This window comes from Podarcis vaucheri (assembly GCF_965113315.1).
Source record: "Podarcis vaucheri genome assembly, chromosome: 3".
Taxonomy (NCBI): domain Eukaryota; kingdom Metazoa; phylum Chordata; class Lepidosauria; order Squamata; family Lacertidae; genus Podarcis; species Podarcis vaucheri.
In genome coordinates this window covers 127,501,456-127,514,829 of record NC_138761.1, presented here as the reverse complement: position 1 = coordinate 127,514,829, position 13,374 = coordinate 127,501,456, and the positions used below count along the sequence as shown (strand labels likewise).

Here is a 13,374-nt window from a genome sequence, read left to right as displayed (position 1 = left end):
AGGGCACATTATGTCAAGACTCTGTATCTACACATTTTTTATGTCTAATCAGAAAGAATTGCCTATTTTGAAAGACAACACAACATGGACTATAGAAACAAAACTGTTCATGATGCCTGCACAGATTCTAGGGTATTTTAAGTAAAACTTTACAGCTTATTCTGACTGATGTTATTTTTCCCACTTGGATTTTGAAGCTTCAATTCCTGAAGAAATATTTTACAAGAATAGGAGCAGGTTATATATCATGATGAAGGGAAGACTGAGTACATCTAATCTGCAGCATATGCCTAGGAGTCTCTGTCAGGAACTTCAGAAACACATGGAGGACTTGGGTCACGAGGGGACTGGGGAGCTCAGAGATCTTGTAAGGTAGGTGATTTTGCAAACCAGCCAGAATGGCACAGGCCTCCATTCATTTCATTAAATAAAATTAATATCAAGAATAAGCCATAAATGTTGCATTTTAGAAGAAAATAAAATATAGTTTAAACACTACAAGAGAAAGCGGAAGGGTAGGGCACTGGTGGAGTTGCCATAAACCCATTTTACTATTGGATAGGATATTCTTGTGAAGCCAACAGTAGCATTATCCTTGGTATGTAATAGCAAGGGAGTGTGATAAATATGCTCTTTGAGGCTAATTTCATAGAATCATAGAATAGAGCTGGAGGGGACCCCAAGGAACATCCCCTTCAACCCCCTGCAGCGCAGGAAAAGGCAGCTGGCCATACAGGGATCAAACCATAATGCATACTTGTACATGGGAACAATTTGACTTTGGATCGGCTTTGGATCCATTCCAGTCTGGTTTTTGCTCTGGTCATGGGACCGAGACGGCTCTGGTTGCCATAACAGATGACTTCCGTAGGCAGCTGGATTGAGGCGGGTCAGGGCTGTTGATTCTTTTAGATCTGTCAGCAGCCTTTGACATGGCCGACCACAAACTTCTAGACCACCACCTCACCTATGAGGGGATTCAGGGCGCAGTCCTTCAATGGCTGCACTCATTTCTCTCTGGTTGGGGACAGAGGGTGGCACTGGGGGGGGGAGGGAGTTGTCGTCACGCTACTCCTTTGTGTTTGGAGTACTGCAGGGTGCAATTCTCTCCCCGATGCTTTTTAACATCTATCCAGCTTGTCCAGAATTTTGGTTTGGGAGCATTGGATTCTAACATTACAGTGGTACCTCGGGTTACATATGCTTCAGGTTACATACGCTTCAGATTACATACGCTTCAGGTTACACACTCCGCTAACCCAGAAATAGTGCTTCAGGTTAAGAACTTTGCTTCAGAATGAGAACAGAAACCGTGCTTTGGCGATGCGGCGGCAGTAGGAGGCCCCATTAGCTAAAGTGGTGCTTCAGGCTAAGAACAGTTTCAGGTTAAGTACGGACCTCTGGTACGAATTAAGTACTTAACCCGAGGTACCACTGTATTAGAATGACATATCCTGATGACATCCAGCTTTATCTGTTAATGGACGGCCACCCTGACTCGGCCCCAGACACACTGTTTAGATATCTGGAAGCCATGGCTGGATGGCTACATGGGAGCTGGGTAAAGTTAAATCATAGAATCATAGAATCCTAGAATCCTAGAGTTGGAAGAGACCACAAGGGCCATCGAGTCCAACCCCCTGCCAAGCAGGAAACACCATCAGAGCCTTCAAAGACAGAGGTCCTTTGACTGGGTCGAGATGATATGGGGTTGTGGGGCCAACTCCCATCCCTTGCAGCGGCGCCACTAGTGCCAGCGCCTTCCGTCAAGAGTTTGGGTGTAATTTTCGACACCTCCCTTTGTAGGGAGGTGCAGGTTACAGCTACAACAAAGGCAGCATTTTTTCATCTCCGCCGAGCTAAGCAGTTGGTCCCTTACCTCTCTCGCCTTGACCTCGCCACTGTGATCCATGTGATGGTCACCTCCAGCCTTGATTATTGTAACTCAATGTGGGGCTGCCCTTGAAACTGATCCAGCAGACTTCCGGGTTAGCGCCATCGGCGAATGGCGGAGTTCCTTTGACTGGAGGAACTGGCTCCGTGGAAACTGGGTCTTCCCGCCGCGGCGAAGGTGGGGACCCACTAGAAATCCCAGGCGGAGGAAGCCTGGGAACGTGGGGTTCGGCAGGGCACCAGGAGCGCCTCCTACTCACGGGGAACCCCATTTCGGGGTTCCGGAGTGAAGTGGGGTGAGCGGCGCGGTGCTGCGAACTGATTGCTACTTTCACGGAGTGAAGCCGCATAGCCATTGCTGGAGAGCGCTGACTTTTTCCTGTGGACAATTGGATTTAAAACAAGTACCCATGAGTAGAAACGGAAAATTGGATCAAGAAATATCTTAATTTGGCACCGAAGCGGGAAGGTTCAAAACAGGAAGTCCGCCTTCCGCTTTTTGTACATAGACTGAAGCAAAAACCTTGTAAGTTAAAGCCTGGAAAGTCGTTTAAAAAGTCTAAATTTCCTTCATTTATAACTACTGAAACCCCCTTGGAAGCAGGAGAAAAGGGGGGGGGACTTTGTTTAACGCCTGCAGGAGAGGGAGTGAAGAAAGATAAGTTTCTACTGTCTCTAACTTGGGAACGGGGTGTCAGAGACAGAAATTGTTGGAGAGGTTTATTGACTGTGAATGGAATACTTTGACAGATAGCTAAAGAAGAGAAATAAACTGATTCCAATGTTGCCTTTTGCATTCTAAAGAAACAAAATATCTGAAAAATGAAAGTAATTTTCCTTTGTTGGACTTGCTTTAAAAAGATGGATACAAATAGAAATTGTCTCCTCTAGAGGGAGCTTGCTAAATTGTTGCTGCAGTCTACTTGAGGACACTACAGCTGTGAGATTAAGATCGTGGGACCAGTCCTTTTTGACCTTGACTAAATATGACCTGGGAGGAGGTTTTGGTGCTTGCTTTATGCAAGACAAGTGCTTTGTTGGAACAGATGCATGAGAAGGTGGATTTGATGAATGAGAAAATGGATTTGATGACTGTTATGGTCAATAACTGTGGACAAACAGGGAATATTGATACAGAAACCATTCAGGGACCAAATCAGGAACCTGTATTGATTGGGCAAGTGCAGAAGATAATGGAGGAGGTTGCACCTCAAATAATACAGATGGAGAGACCCGAGGCCCTACAGGAGCATAAGCCACTGTTTTTGAAGATTGAAGTTGGAGTGGGCCAGGGGGAGTCTGGAGCTGAGGAGGTTCTTAATTTTGGAGAGACTTTGAAATATGCTTTTAAATATTTTTTTTGATTACATTGATGACTGTGGGGAGTGGGATTGTGGGGAATGGGCTGGTCTGATGAAGGGAGACGGAGATAATTTTGGGTTGGAACCTCCCAGAGACCTACTCCTCAATGAGAAAGGAAAGAAATTAAGAAAGAGACCAACAAAATACAAGGAAAAGTGCAGGTATAAACAAGAAGAAGAAGATCTGCAGAAGGGACATGGAAGAGACTTAAGGGCCTCAGACATAAGACTACCAGGTTGATGGACTAGATGGAATGGACAGTAAGGACTGACATGACCCGAGACCAGGAAGAAGAGACGTTGGATGAAGATTGGAAGAAAATTTATAAAGAAAATTTTTTATTTAGGGAATTATCCTAAAATTAATGAATATTAGGGAAAATGTTGGAATGAAACTATATGGCTCTAGTAGAAATGATATCAGGAGTTATGTATAATTTAGTATTAAGTTTCAAGCTCTAAGGTATTTTATGGTAAGATAAGGTTAAATAAATTAAGGTAATTTGAATAACAGAATATGGGGAAAAGATGGAAAGGATTTGTTGAGTTAATTAATAGGTTAAATTGTTAAGATAAATTATTTAATAAAAATTGAGAAAGATGGAAATAATTTGCTGAAATAACTAATTAAACTAGAACACAAAAAGGGAGGTGTGAGGAGGTCAATGAAACAAGCAAATGGAAGTTAAAGATATGTAATATGGGATTTGTGTCTTTTCCCCCCTTCTTTTTTATCTTTTTGCTGTATTGTTGTATTGGTTTTTATGTTTTGCTTTTTTTCTTCTTTTCTATTTATTGCAGTGTTGTTTTTTATTTTTTATTTTTTTCTGTAACTCTGAAACTATTAATAAATTATTATTTTTTTAAAAAAAGAAACTGATCCAGCAACTCCAGCGGGTGCAGAATGCCGCAGCGAGACTCCTTATGGGATCTTCGCTGTGGGATCACATTTACCCAGTGCTATACTAGCTGCACTGGCCCCTGGTGGAGTACAGGATCAGGTTTAAGGTGCTGGTTTTAACCTTTAAAGCCCTATACAGCAGAGGTTTATCCACTACAATCTATTTCACCTATTTTTACTTTTTACAGCTGACCATTCCAAGTGGATTCTAACATTAATTTCCTTCAGTCCACAACTATACCTTTTCTCCCATTGCAGGCACATCATGTTCCCATCAACAGTGAACACCCTGTTTGGAAAAGACATATTTTTGACCGCCAGGGATAATGTCAAGGAGTTTGAGGAGCACTATCAGAACTTTGATGATGATTTTGAATATGCTACCCAACTTCCAAAATATTTTTTGAAGTAAGGGAGTACTGTTTCTGTTTGACAATATAAATTTACCCAGAAATTCACGTTCTAGCTTAGACTGTCCACAGATTCCTGTTGTTTATGTCTACAATATTATGGGTGTAATCCATAGACATTTTACCATATATGATGGCATGCTTTCCCTCCAACTGGCATACTCCTGTAGTCATTGGATCCAAGACTGCTTGCAGTAGCTAGTTGGGGAGCCTAACTAGTGTTCACAAAGTTCATTTTTGATTTGCTAGATTTACACTACAACAAAGAGGGGACCCTGCATTCTGTGAAGAGGTGTGAGCACAGAGTCAGCTTAGTGTGATGTTATGGAACAGGGGCAGTGCATCCTGTTTTACTCCCGGAGGAGAAACGTAAATGTGCCACCTTGCTGCCCCACCTCTGATTACGCTCCTCTCCCCCGCCACTGCTGAAGCCTGCCTTACCCGCATTGCACAGCGGCACTCACAAAGCACCAGCAGTTGTGCTGGCTTCTGGCGAGATCTCGCTGAAATCTCACAAGTTCTCATGTGCTATGTGAGATCTTTGCAGAAACCATTGCTGCTCTGGGTGCCGCTTCTCCAGAGGTGGCAGGACTCCACGGGGCACTGCCTGGTGGGCTTCTGCCACTCAAGGCGAGCTTGCCTCATGGCCCTGCTATGGAACCTGCTTGAATGGGAGCAAATTTCGGCCAAGTGCAGTTTTGGCTATCTGGAAACATGCTAAACATTTTTCAAAAAATAATTGTGGTCATTTAATCCTCACCTCAATGAAAATAGAGATAGGTAGTAAGGGAAATCCTGGTTAACCTTAACTGCATCATGAGTTGACAAACTGCCTGAGCAGAGTGGAAGGATGTTCCAAAGATGGCTCTTTCTTTTCTGGGAGTTAGCTGTGAGCCAGTCTGCAGTAGCTCACCATGTATTTAGAAGTGCTTTTGTATCCCTAAGAAATCCTTTAGACCCTGGCCTGCAGCAAGCCCTTATTGGGTCTTCCCCCTTCTTGTAAGGTGCTATGTATTTAGTGGTCTGTGTTTGCCTGAGCTTGAGTCTGGACTAAGGATTCTGAGCTCCTGTATTCTGATTCGATACATGATGTCCAATCACAGAACATTTCAGGATTTGGGCCTCTGTCATTGGCCCTTGAACTCGTGAGTCATGATTCACAGTTTGGAAGTTTAGACATCCAATCACATTGAGAGTGGGAGTGGCCCAGGCTTTCAGGAATGTATATAAGCAGTTTCTTTGCCCCCGTTTCCCAGTTATGTAGTTCAATAAAGGTTCTTGCTGTTATCACTGCATCTTGCCTTGTGGGCACCCACCTACACTTCATAAGGCTCTTCTGAGAAATCCTGCAGGGCTTCTCATAAAAGTGAAAGTACTCGCCCTGTGATCAGAGTTGGGATTAGAAGTGGTTCTGCCTCAGGCAGAAAGCCTTCCCTGATTCTGCTGGCAATTCTCCCGGGGCAGTGGAGGGGACTATGCCTTCTTTTTCAACGCACCCTGTTCATGAAGGCCAGCATGGCAGGTCCTTTCAATCTTACTGACCAGCATGATCTGGGAGCATCTTTCTTTCTCCTCCTGTGGGGTGTAATGGCTCCATTAATTATTGTGAGGAAAGGGAAAACCCCAGTGGGAATGAAAGAGAGTGGGGGGTGGGAAGAGAGGTGTATTTCTTTTTCCTTTACATATCGTAAAAACATTTAAGTGGTTTACAACAACAGTATCTATATACAGTAAAACCACATAAAAATTAAAATTGAGAGACTACCCTCTGAATTTGTCCCCCTAGAGTTTTATTCCTTATATTCACTGACAGGACATCACCACTCTTTCTTCTGGCAGCACACTCTCTTTATGCCAGCCAGTTAGGAGAAGAACCATTCTTCCTAGCCAGAATAAACAGAAAACAGCACCTTAATGTGGTGGCTTGAACTGTGAGCGGATGTGGTTGCTCAAGGGCTCATCCACACTCAACTTTTGCCCTGATCTTTCCAGGCATAGGTCCACACTTTAAAGCCTGAGTGTTGGATTTTTTGCCCCAGAGTTTTCCCCACAAAACCGCACTGTTTAGTGCTTAATCTGAGCAAATGTCAATTTGGGTTTTCCACCAGTTGCCATTTGCTCCAATTGAACTTTGAAGAGCAGGTTTTGCCTGGAAAGGCTCTAGAGCCCAAAATAAAATGGCACTTGGACATGGGGCTTTAAAGCATGGGATGAGCCTGGAAAGAACAGAGCAAAGGTCAGTGTTGCTGAGCCCTTATTGCCCAAAAGCAGGGCAAGCACCTGCCACTGCCATCTGCTGAATTTCTGCAACTGAGCATTACTTGAAAGTTAAAAAAATGATGGGAAAATTGTTTAAAATTATTTCCTGAGTACAGATAATCATATATATTTCATAAGGGTTTGTTTTCCATTTTGCTTCCTAGAAAATGGTCTAAATCAAAGAAGTGGCTCCTAAAAAGTTTTGAAAAAGTTGTCTTGCATGCAGAGGAAACTAATCCTTCAGATGACAGTTCTAAGGTAAACCTTCCATAATGCTTTTCATGTTAATATTATTATTTATAAAATACTAAGCCAGGTGCTGCGCAAGCCAATGAAGTGTCAAACCTTTTGTCAAAATTTTGGGCAGTTTTGGGAGGGCTGGGATTGAAGTGAGGAGACTGGGGAATGGGAGGACTTTTGAGAAATGTCACAGAGTGGGAGTGAGGTGTTGCTTTGACGCCAGAGAGGGAAAGGGAGCCTGTGGTCCTCCAGCTGGAGTCCAACAGAATCCCTCATCATTGCCTAACAGGCTGTGGGGGGGGGGGCAGTCCCATGGGCCACCTGTCATCTAAAGCCTGAGGCGTCTTCCTAGACTACAAGGTGGTAACAGGGGTGCCTTTTTTTCTTTTTTTTCTACTGGCTCTTCTGTGAGTTTATCTATAATAGCCTGTAAAAAATAAGTTGGTGAAGGCTATACTCGTGTGTGTGTGTGTGTGTGTGTGTGTGTGTAAGACTAAACTTGAGCACAGTGGGATTTCCTTCTAAGTAGAAGAGATATGAGCATGAGCGATAATTGTACCAATGTTTTAGGGTTCCAGAAGTTTCACTTAAACAGCTGTCTGATGTAGGAGCAAGGGGTCCATCTGATGTTATCGTCCTTGCCTCTGCCCCACCAGTCCTAATGGGAAGCAGTCACCACGACCTGGGCATCGGACAAGCTGATAATTAGGCAACCTATAATTAGTAACTCCCCAAGTTACTATTAGTTGGGCAACTAAATAACACTGTGGCTATATGGAAAAGAAGCATATACCATGCATAGCTAAACTAGCTAGGAGCCTGACCCTGCTATCTGTAACCCACAAAGTTCCCCAGCTGTGGTTATATATGAAAAGCAACAGCTGAGGTGATGCCAGTTGGAACTCAGAGCACTGACATCAGGATGAAAGCACCCTTGTGATCTCAAAGGCAGGCCTTACTTCTGAAGGTATAATCCTGCTCTTCCTATTGGCAGCAGCCTGCAAGGCAACTTGCAAGCATGAAATAAAAACCACAGTCAATATCTAATTCTGGTGACCTCGCTGTAGCTTGGTGGTTAACTCTAATGCCAAAGCAAAAGGAAACTTGGGAATTGCAAGAGCAGAGATGGAGTTTGCTCTTCATAGGGTCAGCCTTATGTGGCGACTACTGGAATCAAGGTCGACCAAACATTTAATAATAATAATAATAATAAATAATAATTTAATAGGATAATTTCATTTATACAGTGAAAAAAAGGAGGAAAGAAAAAAGTGAGAGAGAATATTAAAAAATACTGTTATATTACTATACATATACCATGCAGATATGTATATTCTTATTATCCTAATACACATATATTCATCAATAACCTAATATATTCTGTGCTAAGTTGCAAACTCATTCGAAATATCATTGTATCTATTCAAAAAAAGTCTGCGTCTATAAGCTGTCTGTTCATATGTTGCCATGTTGTCAAGCCATTGATTAAGGAGGATCGTATCTGTATTCTTCCAATTCATAAGTATCAGTCTAGCTCAACCAACCGTGGGAGCAGCTGACTGTAAGCCTAGTTTATCAGGAGCAACTGGCTGAAGGCTTCACTTTTCTGGCTGCTCTGCCCACCAAACAATGCTCTGGGGATCAGCAGGCTGTCACTATTTCGGCAAAATAAAAAATTCCTTCCAGTAGCACCTTAAAGACCAACTAAGCAGTGGCGTAGCGTGGGGGGTGCCAAGGGTGCCGGCCGCACCGGGCGCAACATCTGGGGGGGCGCGAGTCCAGAGGGAAGGGACAAGTTCCTTCCTCCGCCGGGCTCCCCGCAGCCACCGCCAGCCTTGCGCCCTAGCGCGCGCGCCCCCCGCCGCTGCTGCGACTGCGCTCCACTCACTGCTTGCAGGAGGAGCAGCCGCTGCAGCAGCGCCGACGCCGCCACCGATGCCTGGCCGGCACGGGCAGCCTCTGCACCCCGACGCGCCGCCGGGCCTCGCCGCGCCCTGTGCTCCCCAAAAACCTCTGAGAGGAAGCCGGTGGGCGGGCGAGGCCCAGCTAAGCCTCTCGCCAGCGGGTTAAGGGGCTTTCGGTTTAAAAGGATTAGCTTGGGAAGGGGCGGGGGGGCTGCTCGCTGGCAAGCGCCTGCTCCGCGTTTCCAAAGGCGCTCGCCATCCGAGGGACACGGAGCGCTTGCAAGGAACGGGCTCCATGGAGCAGGTTAGGAAGAGATCCCTTCCCTGGCAGGCCGCCGGCTTGGCCAGCTGTTTCCCATTCACGATCAGGAGGAACTTCAGGCTGCTTTCCGCTTTGGTAGAGGGAATCTAAGCAAGGGGACGGAGCCGGTGCCCTGAGGAAAGGCGGCAGCATGGGGTTTGTTTTTAGCTTAGAGAAAAGGCAAGCAAGAGGCGACAGGAGAGAAGCCTGCAAAACTAAGGCATGGCAAGGAGAGAGTGGACAGAGAGCAAAGTTTTTATCCCTCTCTCTGTACAATATAATTCGTGGGCATCCAGTGAAGCTGAACGTTGGAACAGTGGCGTAGCGTGGGGAGTGCCAAGGGTGCTGGCTGCACCAGGTGCAACATGTGGGGGGGCGCGCGCTCGCACTCGGGTGCTAAAATCCACGGGTTAGGGGGCGCAAATTACTTGCCTTGCCCCGGGTGCTGACAACCCACGCTACGCCACTGCAACTAAGTTAGTTCTTGGTATGAGCTTTCGTGTGAATGCACACTTCTTCATTTCGGCAGAATGCCAGATAGGCCACTAGCCATTCTGCTAACAGAGATACGTTGGTGGAGCAAATGAAGGGGTTGAGCTGTGGGAAGCATGCGGGTGAGAAATATGGGGAGGAACACATTTGAATCTAATGCTACGCCCTCATTCCATTGCCACATACCCCATCAATTGCAGAACATTACACAAGCTCCAGAGCTGCCATAAGACATTTTCCTCACATGGTTTTTGTATGTTCTGGTTGTGTATTTCCCCATTCCAAGACTCAGCATGTACTGGATCAAGGGTTCTTTCTAGCAATGTCGCAGTGGTGTTTCTTTAGTTTTGGCATAACGAGAGCACAGATTTACCATACTTTTCCATGTATTAGACGAGGGTTTTTTACTCCAAAATAGTGTTTAAAAACAGAGCTCGTCTAATACACGGGCAGTACATTGGGGGACTGGGTGATTGGTTGCAGCCGCAAGCTGCAGCTTGTAAATGGCGATTTGGTGAGTGATTGGTTGCTGCGTCAAGGCCTGCCTTGGATTGGCTGCCGCTGCGGCAATTGGGTGTTTGGTTTCCAGATTGTGTTTGCAAATGGGCAGGTGCTTGTCGGCTTTTGCGACGCGAGCAATTCTGAGCTCGTCTTTAGGGTTAGTGATTTTCTGCACCCCCCATGGGCAATCCCCCCAAAAGCCCAACAACTCTGCACAATCCTTCCCAAAAGCAACCCCCCCCAGAGACTCAGCAACTGTAGGCAATCCCCCCCAAAAAAGCTCAGCAACTCTGGTAATATAGCCATCTCCCCCCATTTTCTTAAATTATAGCACCCCAAAATAGGGGGCGTCGTATACATGGGGGCACCCTATAGACGCAAAGGTACGGTACTCTGGCAATTAAAAGCAGCTAGCAGCAATAAAACATACAATGACAATGAACAAGGGCGTGTGGGGTGTACACATTTCTTCCCTACTGTCATCTTGAAGATGTAAAATGTACCTATTTCCATTTAACAAATATTTAGAAGCATGGGATCATAAAAAATAACTCTTGTGCTTGGGCTTCTTTGTGGTCTGACCATCAGTGCCTATCTCTCCCACCTGGGTTGCAGTTAGGATGAAAGAATAGGTCAGTTTCTGAATCAGTTCCCAATCAGTTCAGTTCAGAATCATTTTGCTTAAGGAAAAAAGTCCTCATGGAAAACAGCCAAGCTTTTAGTGCAAATTTGTTCAAATACATACATGCATGCAATTTTGCCCACTCTAAACATTCCCCCCCAAGAGATCCATAATAATAATAATAATAATAGTCAATGCATTTTAGTACAATAATATTTTATATGTTATTTTCACTAATATATGCATTTTTATGCACCCCTTCCCTTAATATACACATTTCTGTACACATTATTTGACTGGAGAACTGCGTCACACAATTCAGAGAATTTTTACAAAATTTGAAGGTTAACTGTGTTTTGGCTTGGCTATTGTTTCTTAAAGTGTGGATCAGGCAGGGCTCACATTAAAATCCAAATGAAATTGGTGATGAGCAGAGCACGGGGAAATACCAGCTAGCATGAGGCAACAGATTTGACACTTGCATCTTTCCCCATCATCTGTACCTGAAGGAAGTGTGGTCACTTGGGCATTCTAGAAAATGGTGTAAGGAAGGAAGCTTGTGTGTGTGCAGAGCCTCACACCTCTGCAAGAGAAGGCAGGGCCACCTCTTCCATAGTAAAACTTGCAGTGCAAGGGGAAACAGCCACACACACATCTTCCTCCTCCTCATCCCCTGCCCCATGAAATTTCTCTCACCTTCCCAGCAAAAGAGGCCTTAAAATAGCCTCTTTCACAAGGAGGAAAGATTGTCATTAAAATTTCATATAAATTGGTTAGAGCATGGTGCACCATGATAACAGGTTCGATCCCCATCTGGGACAGCTGCCTGTTCCTGCCTTGCAGGGGGTTGGACTACATGATCCTCAGGGTCCCTTCCAACTCCATGATTCTACAATTCTACAAAATTTGAAATAAAAAGCACTCGATAGCCAGTGGCCGGTGTAAGTCAGCTTGTTATAGAAATAGCTTGTGTTCAAAGTAAAATATGGCTGCTCTGTGAGAATGACTTGTTACCCCATTAGTGTATGCTATTTTTATTTGGTCTGTGTTCTTTTGATTTTTATTTGGTCTGTGTTCTTCTGATTTTAACAGACACTTTGGCAACATGTCCTAGACACTTTGCAAGGAAAGACTTTCAGTGCTAATTATGGCCTCTTACTCCTTTGGGCATCTCAAGCTAATGCAATTCCTGTAAGTATGAGACAGAAAGTATGCTTCCTTCAGTGAGTAAAGTGAATCAAGGAGCCACTGGCAGGCAGTTTTCTGAGCCTTCAGTTTCTTAGAAAAGTACTGCATTTTTCGCCCTATAGGACACACTTTCCCCCCTCCAAAAACGAAGGGGAAATGTGTGTGCGTCCTATGGGGCGAATGCAGGCTTTTGCTGAAGCCTGGAGAGCAAGAGGGATCGGTGCGCATCGACCCCTCTCGCTCTCCAGGCTTCAGGAAGCTATCTGCAAGCCTTGGGAGCCCGTGGGAGTTCCCGCCGGGCACCCCCAGCTTGCGCAGAGATGCCTCTTATCCAGAAGCCCCGTCGCGCTGAGCAGTCGCGTCGGGGCTTCAGGTAGCTCTGCGCAAGCTGCGGGAGGTCTCCCACGGCTTGCGGAGAGCAGCCTGTTCCGGGGGCTGGGGTTGGGGGAAGCTCGGGCTTCCCCGCCCCAGCCTCGCGCCGGGGGGGGGACAAAAAAACCTCTTTACCCCCCCCCCCCTTATGGGCCGGAGCGCCCTATGGGGCGAAATATACGGTAAGTCTCTAGCCCTTCGAGGAAGAAAGTTATGGAACAATGTGCAATTTCTATGTATTTTCTTTCCAATGACCTGGGCTAGCTGCTCCTGTGTTGATGTTTATAGCCAGTGAGTGAAGTCAGGCATGTGACTGATAAGGTGATTTGTTTGAACACCAGGAAATCACAATAATTGCACCAGGGCCCATGCCAGCAACTGGGGCCCCAGACTCTGAGGTCGCATTTTTTAAAAGAGTAAGTCTCTTGTCCTTATAGAAAGAAACGTATTAAGCAACCTTCTAAGTTGGGGTCTGATGCAAGCAGAGACTGGTGTAACTTTTTCTCACTCTGTTTTTTTTTTAAAAAAATGATATTTATTGAGAATTTAAAATTACAAAAAAGAGAAGAAAAAATAAGAAAAAGGAAAAAAGATAGACAAAAAAAGGAATTCAACAATACAAGTCAATAAAAAGAAAAAAGGGAAAAAACAAAACACACAATACATCAAAACCAAAAACAAAAGCAGACAAAAAATTTAAAAACCAAATCCAATATTCCCAAATCTTTATCTTTCATTAACTTGTTTCATCAACCTCCTCACACCTTCCTTTTTTGTATTCTAGTTATTAATTATCTCAGCAAATCCTTTCCATCTTTCACTATTGTCAGGGGATGATTAGCTGCTTGTGCTTAAAATTGTGCCCCCTCAGAGTTTGTGCGGCTCCACAAACCTCTGTGTGTGACAGAGCTCCTCAGACATGTCTGCTCT

General features: G+C 44.9%; 1 protein-coding gene across 5 annotated transcripts in view; it reads left to right on the top strand.

Annotated features, from left to right (window-relative positions):
* Window positions 1–13,374, top strand: part of CYP39A1 (cytochrome P450 family 39 subfamily A member 1) — an 88,061-nt gene that overhangs the window by 29,487 nt on the left and 45,200 nt on the right. For all 5 annotated transcript variants that reach the window (XM_082215796.1, XM_082215793.1, XM_082215797.1 and 2 more), the window contains exons 4-7: window positions 198–372; window positions 4,414–4,563; window positions 6,989–7,082; window positions 11,977–12,075. In XM_082215796.1, the coding sequence (XP_082071922.1) occupies window positions 198–372; window positions 4,414–4,563; window positions 6,989–7,082; window positions 11,977–12,075 (518 nt within the window). The remainder of the gene's footprint in view (window positions 1–197; window positions 373–4,413; window positions 4,564–6,988; window positions 7,083–11,976; window positions 12,076–13,374) is intronic.